Raw genomic sequence first — 24,986 nt, forward strand, 5'->3', positions numbered from 1 at the left:
CTGGGGGGGCCGGCGCTGTCAGATATTTTTTCACCTTAATGCATAGAATGCATTAAGGTGAAAAAAATGTTTACCTTTACAACCCCTTTGACTCATAAATTTGGGCCCACCTACAGCCTTGGCATTCTGTAACTAGTCTTACCAAGCTGGGTGGGACCTGTGCTGCCATGGAGCTCGTCAGGAAAGGAAAATTATGGTAAGTATTTTAATTCAATTTTCTGTTTTCCTGATGGCTCCATGTCAGCACAGCTGGGAACTAATTAGCCAAACAGGGGAGGGATAATGCTACACTCAATTCTGACAAAAAAAAAAAAAAAAAAAAAAAAAACACAAGCCAGGAATACCTCTGCTAAACTCAACTGTCATTAAGCCATGAATATGAATACTTTGATGCCCATGTAGTTGCCTCGCAGATAGTTTCAGACACTCGGCCTGCTGCCACTCAAGGTTGAGGCCCTTCTAGTGAAGGGTGCTGTGATTCTCCTGGCACAGCCAACCCTTTCAATTTGCAGGCCAAGGAGAGGAACTTTACCAACCAAGAGGCAATAATCTTGCTGGAAGCCATAAAATTATGTGTTCCACCTGGAATGACAAACAGCTGCTCCGACTTCCTGATGGCAGAAGTCGCCTTGATTAAACATTTTAAAGCTTGGCCCACATCCGATGGGTTCATTTCTTGGGTACTTCCCAAAAGGAAGGTAGGAGGACAACCTCTTGCAGGGGCGTACCTAGAGCATTCGGCACCCGGGGCGACTCCTATATCTGGCACCCCCCCCCCCCTCACTTTAAAATGTAAAAACACTGCACTGTGTCCCCTGCATACCTCTGCATCCCCCAATATCTCTTTGTCACCACTTTGTACCCCCTCTCCACAACTGGACTCCTTTACATTGCACAGCTTCCCGCAGCTCTGGATCCCTTTACATTACACACCTCTGGACCCCTTTACATTACAAAACTGGTGAACCTCTAGACCCCTTTACATTACACAACTCCCTGTACCTCTAGACCTCTTTACATTGCATAACCCCCTGAACCTCAGGGCCCTTTTACTTTACACAGCATCCTGCACCTCTAGACCCCTTTACATTACACAGCACCCTACACCTCTAGACCCCTTTACATTACACAGCACTGTGCACCTCAGGACACCTTTACATTACAAAACCCTCTGCACCTCCTGGACCCCTTTACATTACACAGCACCCTGCACCTCTGGAACCATTTACATTACACAACCCCCTGAACCTCAGGGCCCCTTTACATTACACAGCACCCTACACCTCTAGACCCCTTTACAATACACAACCCCCTGCACTTCAGGACCCCTTTACATTACACAACCCCCTGAAGCCTTTGGGTTCACACTGGTGTCTTGGAGTTTGTCGCAGTGTTGGGGTATATGCAGTTTTTCTGTATATAATCCTCATTTTTAGCTGCAGTCCCACAGACGTCTATTAGCTTGTGTAATTTTACTGTGTTTTTCTGAAAGATTCAGTATAGAGGACATTTGGTGCACTTTCAGAAAATGGTGCAAAAATGTGTAACCTAATAGAAGTCTGTGGGACTGTAGTGAAAATTGAGGCAACTGAACCACAGCGCATCAGTGTGAACCCACCTGAGTCCTGGTTCACATATATGCGATGCAGGAATCGGTGAGATTCCAGTGCAGATTCCTGCATTGCATGTTGCTTGTTGGCTGTTCACACTGCCCTTTGCAAGCTGCTACGGGTGTCAATGTAAAATTAATGGCATCCCCAGATCGGTTTGCAAATCGCAGTGAGAACTGTGAAATGGTGCAAGAATCGGATTGCATAGGTGTGAACACCCATCCAATCCAATTCCAGTGCAGACCAAAAAAAGGGTCCCTCACCATTTTGGTGCAAATGTGATTTCAGCCATACAGTTTGTATGTCTGAATTTGCATCGCACAGACATTGCATGTGATTTGCACAGTAATTCAGTGTGAATCACATGCAATGTCTATGAACACAGTAGTGTAAACCCTGGTAAAGGAACATGATGGGGAGCATGATGGGAATATGGTGGGAACATGATGGAAAGACTCTGTAGGACAACAGAGGAAAGAGGGGGAGTGAATGAGATTTGGGAGAGAGAGAGAGGGCAGAGTCTGGGCAAAGAGACAGTGCTGATAACTTACTTGGATGTTCTTCCTCACACTGTTTAAATGTTCCCTCCCCCATATTCCTTTCAGAGCAGCTCAGCACACAGGCTGCACGGAGCTTGGATGGGACACGCAGGGGAGAGAGGGGGCAGAGCTAATGCAGACTCTTCCATCTCTGTGGAGGGGAGGGGGGGGAAATTGTACTCACTCACTGGGCTGTTATAATTAAACAGAGTGAGAGCATTGTGACAATGGGTCAGTCTGCCTGAGGTCTCCCTGCTCAGCATGTCACATCGACTGCACTACCAAGCCTGTCCCACTCTCACTGTTTCATACAGGGGAGCTGCCTGACACCCCCCTAATGTGTGGCACCTGGGGCGGTCCGCACCCCCCGCCCCCTAGTTAGTACGCCACTGACCTCTTGTGTGATATGGACTCTGAAGGTCAGTTCAGGCAGACATGGACCCAGCATACCCCAGACAAGGCTGATAAAAGCCACCCAAGGACCAACAGCAGGGCTCCCTGGACTATGGGTCATTTAGCCCAGACACCAGGGACTGCGCCCAGCCTAATCCACACACATGGACGGACAGCCAGCCAGGTAGAGGAGCACACCTAGGTCCTGCACATAGGAGGAAAAAGAGGAACGCCGAGGCTGTAGGTGGGCTCAAATTTATATGAGTTAAAGCGGGAGTCTGCAGATTTTTTTTTTAAAGCCAGCAGCTACAAATACTGCAGCTGCTGACTTTTAAAATAACACCCGCCCAGCGCGCCCGCGATGTCGGCATCCGAAGCCGATCTCTCGATCGTCTCTCGGGTGCTGCCGCCGCCATCTTGGGTATGGGAATCAGGAAGTGGAGCCTTGCGGCTTCATTTCCCAGTTCCCTACTGCGCATGCGCGAGTTGCGCTGCACAATAAGGATGATCCCGCTGTCTCTGGGATCCGTGTGTTTCCCAGCAGGCAGCGGGGGACCTTCGGAAAGGGGCGTAGATTCTGAGGAAAGGGGCGTAGCTTCTGCAGAATCTAGGCCGGAAGTGGGTGCAGATACCTGTACTGTACAGGTACCTGCACCCCCCTCCCCCCTGAAAGGTGGCAATTGTGGCGCTGGAGGGGGGGAGGGTTCCAATGAGCGGAAGCTCCACCTTAGGGTGGACCTCCGCTTTAAGTCCTGGAGGGGCCTATACCAAGCTGTGCCAACATGTAGCCGTCAGGAAAGTTGACCATCACCAGCTATAGATTATAGCCACAATAGTTCACCGTGCCAATAAAAGTTATGACTTTAAATATACATTTTAGCCTTCTTGGCAACCAATACACAAAGTATATTGTGTGAAATAAGATAGAATTACTAGAAGAGTCAGCTCTGAAGTATAAAGTGAAGGGTAAAGAATAAATGGACACGATACACAGAGATTTATGAATGTTTATTCCTAAAAATCTATTTTTTTTCTATGTACTATACAAAGTGTCCTTTAAACATTCTAGAGATACACCTTAGGAATGTATACAGTGTAGCTGTCACTAGTACAAAGCAGCTATGGAACAATCTGTAGGCTAAACAAGTAGACAGAACTCAGTATGACCGTCCTAGACACACCATTGTGGAATGAGGCTTGTGCCTGTTGTCTGCTAATCCCCAAGTCTAGTGTCCATGGGCTGAAAGCAGGTACAGGCCTTCACCTCCACTGTAATGCCAATATTAATATTTAAAAAGGCCACTATTGAATGGCTTTGAGACTGTCTTAAATTCTAAAAAACAAAAAACAAACACTCAACTCATTAAGGTAGCAGTGGCATCACTGAAGATGAATAGACAAATGAAAAGTATGATTTGGCACCTTATGTTCAACAATGGCCTTATGTCAACATTTATATTGGCAGTATGAATTTACTCTAAAGATTATACATCATTGGTTGCTATGAGCAACAGCTCTTAATTTTTGCTCCATCATAACACATCACTCCTATAGTTTTCTGTTGAATGCTGGCAGGATTTTGTGCACCATTCATCTTTAAAGTGCCGAGGAAACTTCTGTTATAGGTCCAAGGACGGCCACAGCTTCAATTTCCACTCTCCCACCCTAATAGAAAGGAAGGATGGATGGAGGTTACAGAATGGCAAGAAATCTGAAGTAGAGACTTGCTCTTTTTACAAAGATACGCTTTACCCCTGTGATGGCTGATATTTATAGCATACTCTTTACATTAGAACACTAACGGACAGTATATTAACAACTGCTACGTTTTAGACTATGGAAAAGTAGAGAAAATAAAAAAAACTGATAAGAATTATATTTTTTTTTTTTATAGGCCACCTACTGAAAATTGTACAATGACACCTGTAAGCTCTTAGCTTCAGAACTTTGCAAAGTATAAATAGGCAAATTAAAGCATAACTAAATCTGAAGAATATCCTTGGAGCACTTGCCACAATCTTCAAGTACGTATACATTCTTTCGTAGACTCTCCCCCCCCCAACGTTTACTTTCTCCAGTGACGCAAGCTTTGCACTTCAGCTCATTGCAATCATCACCCCATGGGACCACTAATGATGCAATTCCTTCTCATGCGAGCTGGAGTTACATTTTTCCAGGCCAAACTCCATGACCTGAATGTTTACAATGGGATAGGTCAGTCACTGCACTGGCTCCCTATAAACCAAGCCCATAAAAATATAAGGGTTCTTGTATATTGGTAGACAGGCTTCAGTCTGGCTCCTCTTTCAAGATGCATTTCAAGATCCACTTGTGGAGTTGTTCCCGCCGTACATAGGAAAGCCTGTCAAGGGGAACTATACTCACCCTCTCTCCAGCTCTGCATGGTCTCAGAGCTCCCCACTGACATCTTTGGCCGGTCAGCTTCCGGGTACCCATCTTCAGCCATTTTCACTAGCTGGGCCAACTTGACGTCACTCCTGCACATGTGCAGGAGATCGTTCATCTCAGTATCACCAAAATTGTGCACTGAGCTGTGTGTGCCTAGCTCAGTGTAGAGAGCATGCAGGCAGGTAAGGAACTTTAATGTAAAAGACATCGTTTTTAAATTTGATAAAGTTTAACTTTCAGTGGACATAAACCTCAAGTCCATTTGGTGTGGACGTGGAGTATCAATGCTCTGTAGGCAAGAGTGCCAATGTATTCACTTCCCCAAATGGAACTATAAGCTTCCCTCAGCAAAGTTGTACCCCCGCCTATATAAAAAGAGTAGACTTGAGTGGCCTTTTTTCAACTCTTAAGAGGGATGATACTTTAAAAGCAATGGTCTCCAAACTGCGGCCTTTTGCTTGATTTATCTGGCCCTTGAGGCTCTATTCCTCTCACTGACACCAACAGTTGAGCACTATTCCTCCCACTGGCAACAACGATGGGGGTCCTGGCCACAGTCCGGCCCCTCTAAAGTCTGAAGGATAATAAACTGGTCCTTTGTTTAGAAAGTCTGGAGACCCCTGCGCTAAAGTTCCTGTCTGGGATGTGTGGAGAGTTGAATCTACTCAACATTTTTTATTGTCTAAAGGATACTGAAATGAATGCAAACTGCCAATTATTGTTGTCCTCTACAGACAGTGCAGTAAATTTTGGTACCATTTACACATTTAGATACGGCTTATGTTAATACTGTTGATAATTTACTGGAACTCCAGCAAAAACAAACTTACTCACTGCTAGGGCTGTGTCATGGGTATGGAACAAATCTGCATTCTAATTCCATCTATCTACTTTCAAGCAAAGTGCAAAACGGTTACTTATTTGAAATATTTACACAGCTTACCTTTGGCAAAGCAGCAACCTGGTATGCAGCTCGTGCTGGGTGATTAATCTTAAAAACTAGAAAAAACACAAACACATTTGTAAAAAAAAAAAAAAAAAAAAAAAACATTATTCATCCTCTAAGGCTACCAAAGAGACACCAAGCTAATAGGTGGGAAGCCTCACTTTAATCATTCACTGCATGTCCTGCTAGTGATACAGTCACATCAGAGCTTACTGAGCTTCAAAGAGGGCATATTGTTGGTACCAGCATAGCTCGTGTCTCGGTGACTGAAGTTGCCAATTTATTTGCGGGGTCGCTAGGTACAATATCAAAGGTTATGGCAGCATATATATATATATAGTTTCTGGGAAAACATATGTCTGATGAGCATAAGTGTGATTGACATGGTCAACTGACTGAAAGACAGACATTGCGCAAAATTGTGACCCGGATTTTTGCTTGAAGAGTGGTATCAGATTCCATTATCCTCCATCCAAGACTTATATTTGTCAATTCCCAGGAGAATTCAGGCCGTCTTGGATGCCAGAAGGTGGTCCAACACCATATTCGGTAATGATTGCGTTTTTACCATACACGCTTACATAATTTTGTCCAACCCCTGTATGTATCATATGAACAATTATGAGTACAGATTACCTTTGTATTCCTGATGAAACTCGATAGAGAAACATTAAAGCCAGCAAGCTCTACCTCATTCATCGATATAAAAACTAGAATATATATATCTTAACCTTGGATGGTTATATGCAATTCATGTAATTATATGTAACTTTGCTTATGAGGGAGTGTCTTGAGGTTATACGATTTACTAACTGCTAAAACCAAGGCCTACTACAATACTTTTACTACAAGACCTCTCCACAACCTTTGATACTGTTAACCACCAGCCACCAGCTCCTTCTCAAACTCCACTCCCTTGGCCTCCAAGATTCTGCTCCATCTGTTCTTGGACGGCTTCTCTTTGCCATCTACACGTTCTCCCTTGGTCACTTGATAACCTCCCATGGCTTCCAATAGCATCTCTAAGCCTATGACACCCCATCCATTAACAGTGAAGAGACTTGAATCAATGCTTTGAAAGATTTCTAAAATGTGAAAATCAGACCAATCACCCCCGGTACTTTAAGGCCATGCAGTACTAGGTTTAGGGCAGGAAGATACCATTGCCCAAATGAGATTCTTAAGGATCTCATCTAGCATGAATCCAAACAAGCACTGGTCTGCAAAAGGAATTTCAGTCAGTGCCTTCTTGGAGGAGCCCACAAAGAACTATGGCAGATACAGAAAGTCGCAACTTTAGAGAGCTGGCCTCCCAACACCACATTGTGTAAATATGCAAGAACCTGGACCAAGTGTTTTGCAAGGATATACCTCCTGATGTATGAGTGTGGTTCATTTTATTAAAAGCTGTGAAAGAAAAACTGCAGCTAAGGCATGATGCAGAAAGTATCCTGCTAGGTTATGAACAGATCACACCACAGTCTGCTTTTCTAGCCTTTTGGTTGAAAGAAAGACAGATTTCTCCATACATTTTGGCAAGAAAAATGCCCTATTAGGGGATCCAAAGGCATTTCCTAAATTTTTAGGGTCTTCCACACGGATGTAATGAAAACTGCTACAGCTTCTTTTCTTGGAGGCAATTGGTAAGGGCGAACCTTCCTCTTCTAAAGTAGTGAAGTTTGTTAAGCATTAGGACTGAACTGCCTGTGAGCATGCTCACTGAGTTTTGGTATTTTCCTGAGAGCATGCTTTACACACTTCTGATCTGTTCCAGTCTGTGCTGCCTATTCTGTAGTCCTGAACACATTGCACAGAACCATTGTGCCCAGACCTAGGGCATTTATGATACAGGGGAAAATTTACATGACATATTCTAATAACTAGAAAAAGATTCCATTTAGGATTTAAAAGTAAAACATTACATTACAGGTACACTTTAATACAAAACATCTTTGCTGTGCAACATCAACTATACTACTTACACTGCTTGTAAACTTCATTGACATCATTAAAATCATTGATGTCAGCCAATAATACGGTTGTTTTTACAACTGAAACAAAAAGAAAAGCAAACCGGTCAGCATTAATCCACTAAGCAGTTTTCCCCCCCTTAATGACCAGGCCATTTTTTGTGATACGGAACTGCGTCGCTTTAACAGACAATTGCACAGTCGTGCGACGATGTACCCAAACAAAATTTACATCTTTTTTCCCCTACAAATAGAGCTTTCTTTTGGTGGTATTTGATCACCTCTGCAGTTTTAATTTTTTTGCGCTATAAATAAAGAGCAACAATTTTGGCAACAATTTTGGAAAAAATATATATTACACACACACACACACACACACACACACACACACACACACACACACGCGTATTAATCAGTTTAGGCCAATATATATTCTTGGTAAAAAAATAAATAAAATTGCAATAGGCGTATATTGATTGGCTTGCGCAAAAGTTATCGCGTCTACAAACTATGGAATAGATTTAGGGACTTAAATTTTTTTATTGTTTTTACTAGTAATGGCGGCAATGTGCGATTTTTAGCAGGATTGCGGCAGACAAATCTGATCCCAAATTACACTTTTTGGTGACCAGTGACATTACATTGATCGGTGCTATAAAAATGTACCGATCAATGTAAAAATGACACTGGCATAGAAGGGGTTAACTCTAGGGGGCGATCAAGGGGGTTAACAGTGTTCCATGGATGTGTTCTAACTGTAGGGAGGATGGGCTCACTGGAACATGACAGAGATCACTGGGAACAGATCTGTCATGTCACCTGTCAGAATGGGGAACCGCTTTATTTACAAAGGCAGATCCCCATTATGCCTCTCTACTAGGCGATTGTGGGTCATCGGCGTACATTGGAGTCTGCCCGACCCGCGGGCACCCGCAACTGCGCAAGCCGACGTACAGTGATGTCGATTCTCGCAGAGGAGCCAAACTACCGCAGTACAACAGAGGCGGCTGATCTTTAAAGTGGTGTTCCACAGAAAAAATAAAATCTAATCATTAAAATTCCTAAAAAAAAAAAAAAAAAAAAAAAATTTTGAATTTTTTTTTAAACTCACCTCCAAATGCCTGTTGCTAGGGGGTCCCTCATAATCTGCCTCCTTCAGTGCCTGGGCTGGTGACATCACTTCCCCTTGGCACAGGAAGGGCTCAGCTCTGCCCCCTCCCTCCTGTCAGTCATCTGGGACATGTGACAGGTCCAAGATGACTGTGTGGCACCGCTCGCGCATGCGCAGTGGGTGCCCAGCTGTGAAGCCACAGCCGGGTGCCCACAGTTTGCGATGCCGCCGCCGAGCAGAGGGGGCGAGCGGGGCTTCGATCCCCCCGCATCACTGGATCCTGGGACAGATAAGTGATCCGATGCGCTTGTGTCACCCGGACATGGTGCATCGCCGATTGGCAGGGAGGGCTCTGTGATTGGCCCACCTGATCATATGACGGCCGTGTATAATCACAGCCGTCATGTGATGTAAACACAGTCGGTTGCTAGGCAATCGGCTCTCCTCACACAGAAGTTGTCGGTGAGGAGAGGAGAGGAGAGGAGAGCGGATCGCTGCAGCCGGCTGGTGATCAGTGAGTATGAGCTGTTTTTTTTTTTTACAGCTTTTTACTCACTGGTCACCAACCTAGCGTCACCACACAATGTAAACACGTCCCCAAAACACATGTCCCAATGATTATCTGCACACATCTGTCCGTGATCATCCGCGTACATCTGTCCGTGATCACACAAATCAATTATACACTTAATGGTTTTTTTTTTGTATTTTTTTTTAACCAAAAACGTAGCAGAATACATTTGGCTTAAATTTATGACAAAATTCGATTTTATTGGATTTAAAATGGAAAGTAAATATTTTTTCCCCCAAATTTCCACTTATAATCGCAAAAAATAAAAAACGTAGTTGTGAATAAACACCACCAAAAGAAAGCTCTATTTGTGCAAACAAAATGATAACAATTTAATTTGGTACAGTGTAGCATGACTGCGCAATTGTCATTGAAAATGCGAGAGCGCTGAAAGCCGAAAATTGGTCTGGGAAGGAAGGGGCCCCAGTATTGATGTGGTTTAAGTGGTTAAAGGCTTTTAATAAAAAGTTGGCTGTGCTGACCCCTCATCTCCCCATTTAGGTCTACAAACAACCATGCAATGCAAGGCCTGTCTGACTGGATACAAAACGAATGGTCTGTTTTTCATGTTCACTCGCTTTAGGCCTCATGCACACTGGACGTTATAAAAACAGTTTTTAACTTGAAAACACCAAATCTCAGAAAGAAAAAAAAACCTTTTGCCTTTAGAACACTTTTTTTGTTTTTCTGAGTTCTGCATAACATTTATTTCCCGTTGATCCTGCCAGTGTATCTAATATTTTTTTTTTTCCCACTTCCTGTAACAGGCCAAGCTGTCCAGCAGAATTGGCAGTTAGAGGGTTGGTTAAAAGCATATAATACTTAGGGGGATATTTACAATGGTCAGCTTTTATTTACAGGGCTCACTACACCAACAAGACAAAGGAGGCACAGACATTACATACCATTACTGTAATCACATCCTGCTGCTTTAAGGATCTCTCCCATATTTACCAGTGCCTGGAAAAAAAGAAAAAAGTATTTACATATGGTCACTGAACTGTACAGAGAGCAGCTTATTAAATCAGCATTTTCTGTCTGTGAAGCCACCTGTCTGCATCATAAGGGTACCAAACAAGCTCCAGAACTACAGTGCAAGTACCAAGCAGTTCCGCACACATCATACTATATGCGGTCTTCAGCATCCCAGGAACCCCAAATGCTAAGATACTACAACACGCAAATTTCAACACTTGACGACATCAGCATTCTGCATTAATACACTAAGCACAGGGCATTGTGCTCAGGAGGTAGAGCCATGATATCCTGCCTTCACAGTCTTTTGGGTTGACAGACATTGGATATCATTGAACAAAGAAAAAAAAAAAACTGAGGACATTGTGTGGCCAAGAAGAGGAGCTGCACAAGACAGCTCCAAATTGTAGGAGAGTATTGCAGACAGAGCCTCTATTTTTCCACTGTCTGGGAGACACACACAAAAAAAAAAAAAAAAGAAGCTTAAAAAGTTAGGCTTTAAAGTGGATGTAATCCCCCAGTGAAGTGAATAGCCACAGATGATACAAATCCTCCTACAAAAGTTTTACTTGTATCTCTGCTGTGTTCAACTTTATTTTATATGCCCTTTGAAAAGTGCAGCTCCTGTTAAAAATCTTTCTTCATCTGCCAGCAGCACATAGGGGTGGGTGAAGAGCTGCACTTACACTGTGTGGGAGCTGATTGGAGGAAAGGCACAGAATGAAGGAACATGCAGAGCTGTAGTCTGAATAGACAAGCTCCCTGCTTATCTACCTCTAAGCTCCCTCCCCGACACAATTTTCAGCTACTGTTATCTCATGTGCCAGAGAACTTGTCAGAAGTGACATGCTAATAACAGGGGAAAGAAGCACCAGAGAGATACTTAGAGCTTTGGAGAGAGATAGTAAGTAAAGTAAGTAAACACTGCAGATATATGCACTTAGTTCAGATTTCATGAATGGGGTTTACAACCACTTTAAGCTGGAGAGACATGGCTTTGGATGATTACATATTCTGTTTTTAATGTCAAAGAAAACTGGGAATTTACCTGCTTTGCCTCACTCTTTACTCCCCCAGGGACAAGCTGTCCACTTGCTGGGTCCATGCCAAGCTGACCAGATACGTACATGGTTTTATCCACCAGCACAGCCTGACTGGGAAGTGAAAGCAGACAACACATTAGCAATCAGTTATCTCTTTATGCATAATTTGTTTTAGGGCTGCAAACAACTTATTTTCATAATCGATTATTTGGCCAATTTTTGTTTCGATTAATTGATTAACCTAAAAAAAAAAAAAAAAAAAAAAGTGTGGTGTATAATTTAGTTAATATGTAAAGTTTAAAAAAAGGCAATTTATTCCTAAATATCTCTATACGCAGGGATAAATATAAATAACCAACTATAGGGTTAGGGAGTAAAATCTTTAATCCACTCTGAGAATAACTGACAGAAGAGCTATACTGTATATACTATTAGAGAAGATATATACTGTATATACTATTAGAGGTCAAATCTGGTAAATATACTCAGATCAAATATTTTTATTTAAATAAATAATTATTTATATATATATATATATATATATATATATATATATATATATATATATATATATATATATATATATATATATATATATATATATATATATATATATATATATATAGACTGTTTTGCAGATTTTCAAACAGAACTGTAATATATTATATGCTGTCCATACAAAAACAATGTCTTCTTTCAAAAAAATAAAATAAAATTTACATTAAGAACTGTGTTTGGATTTTCTAATCATTAGTGGGGTCAAATCGACTTTTGTTTTCAACCATAGTAACGGGAACATTTAGAAATAAAAAAACGTATTGGTCAAAGGAATTTTCAGACAGTGTATGTGGTTTTTCGTTCAGAAATTACATTGGATTTAAAACAGAATGTTAAAAAGCAAGTGAAAAATGTCAAACATTCTTTCAGCAAATGGACAAAGATTTTTTGCATGAATATTCTTGTCTAAAAATTGATCCGTGTGGCCAGCATAATGCCGTGTACACACGGCCGGACTTTGACAGCAAAGGCCAGACGAATCCGTTGGACACTGCATAAGTCTCGGTACACAGTTTGCTTTTGATCAATTTATAAAGAAAAATTAGTGAAAAAATCGCGCTACTAACTACTAATCAGAAGAAAAAGAGAAGAACAAACGAAAAAATGTGTCTTTGTGCACACATTAATACTGCTGCAGTCCTGCTATATACCCAAAAATATACCTACTCACATGAATTACGAAAAAGAACCGCGCTGTCCTAAGTATGAACTTAGGTCGTGTATAGTCCCAATAAAAGAATAAATCAGATATTTTATTACCTCAATTCGTGAAATTGTATCCGTAACCAATACCACAGAAAATAAAATCTAATGATAAAAGGATTAATAAGTATATATAGAGTACCGTCTGTAACCACAACTTAATAGGTGTAAATGAATACCCCATAAGTTTTAGCTGACAGATAATAGTGAACAAAATAATACATATAAAAGAAACATATTAAGTATTGTTAACAAATTAATAATAATCACATAAATTGTCCAATTGGTTAAATCAGTCCATGAAAAGACCACCACCACGTGTCGAAAGTGTAATTATAACTTATTCGGAAATTCCAGTAGTTCAACAACTGTGAGCGTGCACCACCACCATAGATAAAGATGGCTCCTTACCAGATGTTCTAAGATTATATGCTCTAAAAGTCAGACCAGGCTGTATATATTCCTCAGACATCCATAGGCTCCACCCATAGGTCAAATGGTTAAACAGTCAGGTTCCAATGTTTGACAATAACCGGTCGGCCATAAAGAGGAGGAAAAAGCTCCAAATAGTGTAAAAACGTTTTATTAAAATATTAAAAACAAGAAATGCACTTACAAAAAGTCAAGCACAATGGGGCATGTCACAGTAGGTAGCGCCGGCCGGACGCGAATCCTCCACTCCAATACCCTTTCACCAGTTCGTTCATTCCGAGGCAATGAATAGCGACACTCTATTCATTGCCTCGGAACGAACGAACTGGTGAAAGGGTATTGGAGTGGGGGATTCGCGTCCGGCCGGCGCTACCTACTGTGACATGCCCCATTGTGCTTGACTTTTTGTAAGTGCATTTCTTGTTTTTAATATTTTAATAAAATGTTTTTACACTATTTGGAGCTTTTTCCTCCTCTTTATGGCCGACCGGTTATTGTCAAACATTGGAACCTGACTGTTTAACCATTTGACCTATGGGTGGAGCCTATGGATGTCTGAGGAATATATACAGCCTGGTCTGACTTTTAGAGCATATAATCTTAGAACATCTGGTAAGGAGCCATCTTTATCTATGGTGGTGGTGCACGCTCACAGTTGTTGAACTACTGGAATTTCCGAATAAGTTATAATTACACTTTCGACACGTGGTGGTGTTCTTTTCATGGACTGATTTAACCAATTGGACAATTTATGTGATTATTAATTTGTTAACAATACTTAATATGTTTCTTTTATATGTATTATTTTGTTCACTATTATCTGTCAGCTAAAACTTATGGGGTATTCATTTACACCTATTAAGTTGTGGTTACAGACGGTACTCTATATATACTTATTAATCCTTTCATCATTAGATTTTATTTTCTGTGGTATTAGTTACGGATACAATTTCACGAATTGAGGTAATAAAATATCTGATTTATTCTTTTATTGGGACTATACACGACCTAAGTTCACACTTAGGACAGCGCGGTTCTTTTTCGTAATTCATTTGATCAATTTATGCAGTGCTTTTTGCTGTGGATGTTGATTTTTGCGCACATGATTTTGCTGCAATTTGCATTTTTTGCAGCAATTTGTGTTTTTTAATCTGCAAAACAAATTGGCGAAACAAAAGCACAAAAATAAGCAAAAATGCACTACATGCTTTTCTGCAGCTTCTCCATTGAAGTATATTGAACATAAAAAAAAAAAAAAAAAAAAAAGCTCCATTTTGCGTTGAAAAAGGTCCTTGGACCCTTTCCAAATACGCAGCAGCTGAAAAAAGCATAGATGTGAACGTTAAAGTGGAGATCCACCCTAAAGTGGAACTTCCGCTCACTGGAACCCTCCCCCCCTCTGGTGCCACAATTGGCACCTTTCAGGGGGGAGGGGGGGGTGCAGATACCTGTATTATACAGGTATCTGCACTTCTGGGCATAGATAAATACCCGCAGAATCTGTGGCTATTTACGCCACTTCCTGCGGGGCCCCCGCTGTCTGCTGGGGAACACACGGATCCCAGAGACAGCAGGGACCATCCTTATTTTGCAGCGCGACCCGTGCATGCGCAGTAGGGAACCGGGAAGTGAAGCCGCAAGGCTTCCTGATTCCCATACCGAAGATGGCGATCGAGAGATCGGCTTCAGGTGCAGACATCGCAGGCGCGCTGGGCGGGTAAGTGTCCATATTTTAAAAGTCAGCAGCTGCAGTATTTGTAGCTGCTGACTTTTAAAAACAAAAAACGGCGGAACTCCCGCTTTAAAGCGGGGTTCCACCCTAAAGTGGAACCTCCGCTGATCGGAACCCTCCCCCCCTTCGGTGTCACAATTGGCACCTTTCAGGGGGGAGGGGAGGGGGTGGAGATACCCGTCAAAGACAGGTATTTACACCCACTTCCGGGCATAGACTCCGTGGGAGTCTACGCGATTTCCTGTCCTGCCACGCTGTCTGCTGGGACACACACGGGTTCTCAGAGACAGCGCGGAGAATTCCTATTGCGCTGCGCGACTCGTGCATGCGCAGTAGGGAACCGGGAAGTGAAGCCGATTCGCTTCACTTCCTGATTCCCTCACCTAGAATGGCGACGGCAGCAGCCGAGCGATTGATCGGCCTCAGCATCGCTGGAACCCGGGACAGGTGAGTGTCCATTTATTAAAAGTCAGCAGCTGTAGTATTTTTTTGGTGGAATCCCTCTTTAAATGAACTGTAGAGCACCAAAAGAAAAAAAAAAAAAAAAAAAAAAAAAAAAAAAAACCCACACACCATAGGTGGGAACCAGGCCTAAGACATTTAGTAACATAATGGAGTTAAAAATGTTTTTAAAATTTAGCCCTTCATTTTTTTACTGTGCAACAGTGAAAGTAATATTTACTGTAGAGATTATTTGCACTAAAAAGGCTAATTTTAGTTTTTTTAACCCCATTATGTTACTGGCCTATCGATTCATTTCTTAATCGATTCGTTTTTTTTAAAGCCCTAATTTGTTTAAAATTAGACATCTGTTTCTGTACACCAGCTGCTTTTTGGTGGTTATGGGCAAACCTTTTGAATTGCAATTGCAGAAATAAATCAATCATTTTGTTCGTCCCCGCCCTCAAAAGGAGCTTACAATCTAAGGTTATCTCACATACATACATACATACATACATACATACATACATACAAGGCCCAATTTCAGTCAATTAATCCACCAGCATGCCTTTGAAGTGTGGGAGGAAACCCATGCAAGCACAGGAACATGCAAACTCAATATAGATCAATATAATTATTCAAGATTTATATAGCGCCAATTTCCACAGCGCTTTACATCGTTAGAGCACACAGTACAGTAACACCACAATACAGGAGGAATCAGAGGGCCCGGTGTTCTGACCAAAAGTGTCCGCCTATCGAATAGTGTCCGGCCCGTACTGCGCAGGCGCAGCGCTTGCACAGTACGGAGGACAAGGAGACTCCGAAGAAGAAAGGCGCCTGCGCACTGAGTCCAGATTGAAGCCCCACCATCCAAGCGGACATAGGGTTGCTCATAGTAACAGGGCCGCTCGCCGCAATTCGGGCACGGCCTTGCATCGCTCGGCTCTTTTATTATGTCCACTTGAACCTGGACACAGTGCGTAGGCGCCGTTTATCTTCGGAGATGTTCGGCTTCTACTTGTCCCCCATACAGCGCAAGTGCAGTACAGGGCGGACATTATGTGATGGGGACACTATCTGATCAGACACTGGCTCGTTAGAGCTTACAATCTAATATATAGTGTCCTGTTTGGAATTGGAACCTGTGACCCCAGTCATAGGAGCACATACTGCCAAACACAGCTTATTCATTGCAAATACTTTTGATACAAATAGCCAATATCATTTTCAAGGTTATTTGATAGTCAACCTGGCCAGTCTATATACAAACTGCAACTGTGACCTATCAGCAGTTATCTACCACTGGCCAGAACTGCCATGGAATAGATTTCTTCCCACAAGAGTTTTAAGCTGGACAAACATGGAGTAAACGAAAAAAGAAAAAAAAAGAAAAAGGGATCCGATTCCCCCCAATTCTGCTATAGGTGACAAAGGGAAATTGCTGCAAAAGCCAAACAGTGGGGCATCATGCAGATCCCAGTAGCACAGCGGAAGCCCTGTGTAAACCTGGGTACAACACGGGCCACAAATCGGCCAAAAACCGGCCTGTGTGTAAAGCTCCGTGTCTGACAGAAGCTGGTCCCACCACTGTCTTCTGTAATGAGCATGCTGGAAAACCAGCATCCAATCAGTGCTGGCAGTCAATGGCTGGGAATGCTGATTAGTGTGTTCTGGCGGGTTGGGGGGGCAGTTCTCCTGTCAGAACAAGATAGCTCAGTGGAGATTGCCGCACCAAACATCGGATATGTTAGTATGGCAATCTGTGTTTTTTCCCCACTCTGCCTGCTGGGACAACTAAAAAATAAATAAATCTTCCCCGCCTTTGTGTGCACCCAGCAGAAGGTTCAAGTTGCGATCTCACACACACTGGGTGCTTTCATTCAGCGCAGCAAATATAACCATTGTTATATGAGGAAGAGAAGGGGAGGGGGGTCCATCACATGCTCCCTGTAGCAAAGCAAATGTGGGAAGGGCATTTTTCATATGCGGGTTCAAAAATGCAGGCCACATCCAGCCTGTATGTATGGCAGTCGGTCTGACAGAAGGCAGCTTTTTCAGACAAGCATGCTGGAAAACCAGCAGCTGACCGTCTCTTGATCAGCGCTCTCAGCCAATGACAGAGTGTTCTAGCGGGGAGGACTTCCCCCTGTCAGAACACAATAGAACAGCAGGGGAGATTATTGTACTAACATAACTCCAACCGGAGCAGAGGTGGAATACAAAAAGAAGCCACAAGTCCTACCCGTTTTCCCGGATCCGTGTACACTTTACAAACCTTTGGCTTTGACCCATAATCCATGCTTAAAGGGGTTATAAACCCTTGTGGTTTTCACTTCAATGCATTGAGGTGAAAAACCTCTTGCAGTGCAGCAGCCCCCCAGTGCCCCCGTTTTACTTACGTGAACCTTCTCTTTCTTGTACCAAGGACAAGCACACCAGCTCTAGCCGGTGTCTCGTGTCCTGATTGACTAGATTGATAGCATCGCAGCCATTGGCTCCCGCTGCTGTCAATCAAATCCAATGACGCGGGCGCCAGAGCCAAGTCCGGCAGCATTAGTGTCTGTGGATGCAAATGCTGGACTCGGGAGTGCGCCGGCAAGGTAACCCCCCAGGACAGCGCTTCACCTAGGGGGTTATTTGGTGCGAGGAGAAGCCGCGAGAGCCGCCGGGGGACCCCAGAAGGGGAGGTTCGGGGCCAGTCAGTGCTAAACAAGCTGCACAGTGGAGGTAAGTATAACATGTTTTTTTTTTTTTTTTAATAACAAAGAATGATCCTTTACAATTAAGTCTCAAATTAGCTATCAAAAAACCTCATAGGTGGATGAGAGAAACAATTTACACTGAAAATTAAAAGGAGTCTAAGGGCCCCATTTAATAAATCGGTTGCGGGGGGGGGGGGGGGGGACTGCCAGATTTCCAAAGCACAGCCATGTGCTTTCCAAGTGTGTTCTCTACTTCTGAAAGCAATCAGCCCCACATATTTATAGCTGAAGCCTATTATGCTTACATCTTGCTCTCCCACGCTAATTATTTTTTAAAAAATAAAACCTATTTTCATTAAACCCCCCCCCCCCCTTTTTTTTTTGTCACAATGATATCACAGATCGCAGTAAAATCAGAGTAGGCAATTTTATTACAGGAGAGAATCCTGTACAACTGTGGAAGACTGGGGTTCATTTTTAATAAATGTTCTGGGAGGAAAAGAGCCTGGCCATATGACCTGGAAAATTCATGTGACTAAGTCTTCCTTCCACCAAGGGGCATTCTCAGCTAGGTTATGCGGAGAACATTGAGGAGGTACACCAGCACAGGAGATCAGCATGCAGGTTGCATTATAAAAAGTCCCCTAAGGGTCTGCAGTGGGGCTGGAGGAATCCAATCATATTCCTTGGATCAATCATGGAAGTAGATCCACCGCTGTGAGCAATACCTCCAATTCTGCTGCAGGGTCTACAGACCTCATTAGTACATATAGTTACATAGTTAGTCGGGTTGAAAAAAAAAAAAAAAAAAAAAAAAAAAAAAAAAAGACACAAGCCCATCTAGTTAAAAAAATAAAAAATACAATCAATCCTTCATCCAAAGCATGAGCCAGCAGGGGAAAAAAAGACTCCTTCCTGATCCCCCCTGAGAGGCAAATCGGATTTTCCCTGGATCAGCTTTACCATATCACCAGCATCACAGGCGAGGAAATGGAAGAGAGAACAGGACATGTTATTACTAGAAGTGACATTTTCCTTTGACACATGTACTAGTCACCTTAGATTAGGTTTACAATACATGCAATAAAGCAGCCGTGAGCTTTATAGGTGACATTTTACAGTCTCCACACATCATTAATTATTATGGGAGGTATATGCAGGACTTGCTAGCCAAGAGTCTACTAAATATTAGCAGTGACAACAGACGAAGCATGTAAGCCAAGCACAGGGGCAGCGGGGAGGGTGGTGGGAATACCACAATGCTTGGGGCTTATTGGCCAGGACGGGACAACTCCTCCTGGCTTTTCACTGACTTGTTTAGCCACAGATCAAGGGTCATCCAACCACTTGCTGACGGCGAGAATTTTCTGAATGTCTCCTACAAGTTCAACCGCTCTCTCTCTTTGCTGGGCAACTAAAAGGAAAGAAAATGAACACATGCAGTGACCTTCATGTGGCTTACACCTAGTGGTTATTATATGTGGCTGAATGACGCAGAAACACTACACCCGTCTAAAGCCTTGTACACACGGTCAGATTATTGGACGAATTTCCGTCAGTTTTTTGTTTGATGCTAGTCTCCAATCGAAAGTGAAGAGAGTACTCGCCATCAGAAAATTTTCTGACAACAGAATTCAACGTCAGAAGTGATGTAATGCGTTGAATTGTTTTGTATGTTCTTTCATTTCTGAGCATGCCTAGTCTTGCTCTTTCAGAATTTTTTATTTTTTTTTGTTGGAAAAAAAAAATAAAAAAAGGACTTGGTCACATCAGACAAAAAATGTCAAGCCTGCGCATCAAGTTTTTGTCTGCCAAAAGCAGCATACTAAGGATCATATAAATCGGCAGATCGTTCATCAGATGAAGTTTATCTTCAGATTTTCTGACTGTGTGTGAGAGCCTTTTACACACTATTAAATTTTCTGCAGATTTTTGTCATTTTTTTTTTTGATTTACCAAAACCATACAATATGGAGGTCAGAACCTTAAAGTGGGGTACCCCCCCAAAAAAAAACAAAAAAAAAAAATTAAAAGTCAGCAGCTACAAATACTGCAGCTGCTGACTTAATAATCGGACACTTACCTGTCCCAGCAATGTGGGGGAATGAAGCCCCCCCTCGTTCCCCGCTCTGCTCGCAGGGCGCCGTGATACGCCGCGCAGTCACCTGGGACACGCGACAGGTCCCAGCTGACTGTGCGGCGCGAGGGGAAGTGATGTCACCAGCCCGGGCAAGGAAGAAGGCAGACCACGAGGGACCCCCTAGCAAAAGGTATTTAGAGAGGTGAGTAAAACATTTTTTTTTTCCAATTTTTTTTTTTTTTAAGAATTTTAAACATTTTGGCAACACCACTTTAAGATCTTCAAGTTGTATGCAATTGCAATCAGGCAGGCCCTTGCACTACATGGTTTTGTTAAGGCCCCTTTCACACTGGGGCATTTTTCAGGCGCAACAGCACTAAAAATAGCGCCTGTAAAAATCTGGCCCCTTTCACTCCAGTGTGAAAGCCGGAGGGCTTTCACACTGGAGCGGTGTGCTGGCAGGATGGTGAAAAAAGTCCTGCTAGCCGCATCTTTGGAGCGGCGAAGGAGCAGTGTATTCACCGCTCCTACCCATTGAAATCAATGGGGCAGCACGGCTAGACCGCCGGCAAAAGGGGCTCTGCAGTTTTAACCCTTTTTCGGTTAAAACCGCCCCGCTAGCGGCCGCATACAGCTGCTAAAAAGTGCTAAAAATAGCGCCGCTTTACCGTCGATGCCGCTCCCACCCCAGTGTAAAAGGGGCCCAAATCTGAAAACAAAAATCTGAAGAAAATCTAATAGTGTGTATGGGGCTTTATCTCAGAACAGGATCACCAAATCACTGAAGCTTGCAATACCGCTTGTCATTATGTAAGCAACACACGTAGTCTGTGCAAAGCAGTAGAGCACGTTGCTGACAAAATTTTCTATCAAGCAAAAAATAAAAATAAATTATTAGAAATGATAAAATATCAGTGACTGACGCATAAACCTGAAATCCTGGATGTTTGGAAAATCAAGTGCACACGACACTGGATGTAAGTGAATGGCAGCACACATGCTTAATCCACTTCTATTCTATCCTCAGTGACTGGTTCACTGGGGGTATCAGTACAGATAAAGTGATTGTGAACCATAACCTTGTAAAACAACCCATTTAGTTTACCTGAAAGGCAAACCATTTGTAAATAGATAAAAAATAAATAAAAAGTAATAAATAAAATTTTACATAAAAAAAAAAAAACAAAAAAAACAAAAACAAAAAAAACAAAAACAAACAACAACCATTTTCCCCCTTTTAGCGATCACATTTCCTCTGTTCTCAACTGCATAAGAGCTGGGGGAGGAGGAGAAGCAGTACACTGAGCTTCCCAGAGAAAGGCTATGCAGCAGAGGGGCGTGTCAGGACATGTCTGATGATTGGAGGAGAGTACACCGAGTTACCAGCATAGCTAGAGAACTGGCCACGATGTGCCATCCTGCTTAGTGTGGTCAGTTTTTCATAGGTAAGCAGAGGGGCTGGCAGGAACACCAGAGATTTCACATAAAGGAAGCAATGCAAAGAGAACAGGATACTTTTTCATACAAGTACATGGCACAATAGGCACACATCAGGAATATGAAATGTTGGGAGAATAAATGCTTTAATGGGTTAGTTAAAAAAAAAAAAAAAAACTGAACATTGTACACCTTCCCCCGGTCTCCGCTGTATTTGCCCTCCGGGGATGGTGAGCAGTCAGTGCTCTCCCAGCAGGTCTAGAGAAAATCCCCATCTCTCTCTTGCAGGGCAGGAGTTGACCAATCAGAATCACCCGGGTCCATCCCCGAAGTGCTGCAAAGAGAAGAGGAAGAAGGGCAGGGATTTCAAATCCCTGGACCAGCCACAAGGACGACAGCTCAGCACCCCCGAGGTAGGTACAGCAGACACCAGGGGGGTGAGGAGGGTGGATGATATTAGTTCACCTTTCCAGTTTTTCTGTAAAGGTATACTAACAGGAAACCTATGGTCACAGCACACACTTTACTTTACAACATCAGCATTGTAATAGCAATACAAGCAATAGTTATTTTTGACAATCCAATATAAGCTTAGTTGAAAAATAGCTTCTCATGTTGTGAGTATTGCCTGTCCGCCGGTCATCTCTTCCAACAACTTCCTGGATTCCCTGCATGCTATACAACACCTCCTCTGCTGTTTACTTTTCATTTCTAAGGACTACATATCCCATGGTACCTTGCTACCTGTAAGCAGTAATTTCTGTACCGACTCCGCCTCCTGAAACTCCTCCTCTCAGCACCTCTGTAGTTCAGGTGGCAGGCTCTGTGACATGTGTTACACAGCAGTGCACACTCACAGGACATAGTGACTACGTGTCACAGAATTAAAGGAAGTAAATTTTCACAGAATAGGTTTACAAACTTCAAGATTATTCAGATTAATAGGAGTAAATTACAAAAATAGGTGGGGGTACTTGCTTAATACCCACGGCACCACCCCTTTTAAAATGCATGTAAAGAATTTTAATGACTCAAAGAGGCAAAAGGGAAAGGGGGGGGGGGGGGGGGGTTATTGTGCCACAAAAAAAAAAAAAAAAAAAAAAAACCATGCATAAAATTACATTTTTATTTCCACATTCAAAATCAACAAATTGTAAAAACATCAGTTAAAATCTGGGATGGGAGGTGTATATCTCAACTCTCATGAAAAAATAAATAAAATAAAAAAAAAAAACACACAGGTGGATTGACACTTTCACTTAAAGATTCTTTGGCCTCATTCAGATGAGGTGGAGCCGCTTCCATGGAGTCTGGTTCTGTCCGCTGGCTCAGCAGGAGATTTCTCCATTGATCTCCGATGAGCCAGCAGGTGACAGGTCCCTCTCTGCTCACTGAGTGGGGAGGGGCTTGTCGATCGCCGCTGGTTTCTATGGAGAGATCGGATGAAAACAGACAGCATGTCCGTTTTCATCAGATTTCACCCGATCTGCCAGCGACGGATCCGGACGTAGGGCCATCCGTCTGCTTTTGGCGGATCAGACCGGGTCGGATGTCAGTGGACACGTCACCGCTGACATCCGTCGCTCCATAGACCAGGACGGAGCGCCCGATCAGGTCCGCCGTCAAAACTGACAGGCCAACCTGAACGGTCCGACATTGTGAAAAGGGGCCTTTAGGATGACCTTCATTATTTACTCTTTAAAACATTGTAGCAAATCACACGGACACAAAGAAAGGAAAGTGTACATTTTGAAAAAAAGCATCAATTAAAAAACCTAAAAAAAAAATAAATAAAGGCTTTTTGCTAAAATAAATACCCCCCAAGAATATATTTAAAAAAACTTTTCCTCCTCAGTTTAGGCCGATACGTATTCGACATAAGCGTTTATTGATTGGTTTGCGCAAAAGTTATAGCGTCTACAAAATAGGGGATAGATTTATGAAATTTTTTATTAATTTTTTTTTTACTAGTAATGGCGACGATCAGCGATTTTTATCATGACTGCGTCATTATGGCAGACACAGACAATTTTGACACATTTTTGGGACCACTGACATTAATACAGCGATCAGTGCTATAAAATTGCATCGATTACTGTAAAAATGTCACTGGCAGTGAATGGGTTAACCACTAGGGGGCAGGGAGGGGTTAAGTGTGTCCTGGGGCATGTTTCTAACTGTCTGAGGGATGAGCTAGCAGTGACATGACACTGATCGCTGCTCCCGATGACAGGGAGCAGACGATCGATGTCCTGTCACTAGGCAGATGCTGTGTTTACATCTTCCCATACTTCAGCTCCGTGACACCCTCACGGAGCGCTGGCATGCACGGCGGGAAATTCAAAGTAACAGGTAGGTTACTTTGCCCAGCCGTGCCATTCTGCCGACGTACATCTACAGGAGCCGGTCAGCATGTGGTTAACAATGATCACAATTTCAGTCTCCTGTATTTCAATGTAATGCATCATTCCCTATATAAAGTCCCAGAGGAATGCACCAAATCGTAGAAATAGTAATTAAAAAAAGATGGATAAGAAAAACAGCAAAATAAGCCAAAACCTGGCACCCCCTACTTCTTACAATATTAGTGGTACAGTACAGGGGCGCACTGAACACCCAGCACATGGTACTATGGCAGCAAAGAGATCAGTGCTTTGCCTTACCAATATAATCAAAATACAAACAAGTGGCCACTGCCCCCCACCCACGACTGGTCTATTGCAGCAAGGGGCACTGGAAGGGCGACGCATATTAAACACAAAGATTTCCGAGATCAAACTTATCAAACTGCGACCAGCGTTGGGGACTACAGAAAACAGGGTGCCTAGACGGGGCTTGTAGCCTATGCATATCTGCAAATGTGTGCAGACTAAACCCCCCATTCTTAACGCATATTGTTAGACAGGTCGATTTGGTTGGTCGCTGCCTGGTTGGCAAGTTTGAGCTTGGAATATCCTATTCTTTTAAAGCAGGTTAAACAGCATAGTGCTTATGCTGTCTAGTCTGTCCCTTTCTATGCTGTAAAAAACCCCGATTGATCCTGCCGCTTCCTGTTTTACCGTGGTCACTTTACATGCCTCCGTCATCCCAATGTGTTAGAGTCCCTCCTTCCTCCCCCTCCTTCCCTGCCAGTCAGCAAATAGTGTGCGAGCGTTCTCCTCCCGGCCCCTCCCCTTCTATTGCTATTAGTAGCTGAGAGTAAAGTCACAGAGGAGGATTACTGCCAACCCCTCTGTTCTAATAAGGTATACACAGTGTAAATATTTTTTTAACCACTTGCAGACCGCCCTCTGCAGATATACTGCAGCTGCTCTGCACCAGATCACCTATCT

General features: G+C 42.9%; 1 protein-coding gene across 3 annotated transcripts in view; it reads right to left on the reverse strand.

The window, feature by feature from the left end:
- Window positions 1-3,535: 3,535 nt before the first annotated feature.
- RIDA (reactive intermediate imine deaminase A) overlaps window positions 3,536-24,986 on the reverse strand; it is a 42,653-nt gene continuing 21,202 nt past the window's right edge. For all 3 annotated transcript variants that reach the window (XM_077493083.1, XM_077493085.1, XM_077493084.1), the window contains exons 2-6: window positions 11,573-11,678; window positions 10,455-10,509; window positions 7,880-7,948; window positions 5,895-5,950; window positions 3,536-4,207 (exon numbers count right to left, since the gene is read on the reverse strand). In XM_077493083.1, the coding sequence (XP_077349209.1) occupies window positions 4,139-4,207; window positions 5,895-5,950; window positions 7,880-7,948; window positions 10,455-10,509; window positions 11,573-11,678 (355 nt within the window). In that variant the 3' untranslated portion in view covers window positions 3,536-4,138. The remainder of the gene's footprint in view (window positions 4,208-5,894; window positions 5,951-7,879; window positions 7,949-10,454; window positions 10,510-11,572; window positions 11,679-24,986) is intronic.

Source organism: Lithobates pipiens, unplaced genomic scaffold (assembly GCF_037356315.1).
Source record: "Lithobates pipiens isolate NorthernLeopardFrog02 unplaced genomic scaffold, aLitPip1_a1.2 Scaffold_19, whole genome shotgun sequence".
In the NCBI taxonomy this organism is placed as follows: Eukaryota; Metazoa; Chordata; class Amphibia; order Anura; family Ranidae; genus Lithobates; species Lithobates pipiens.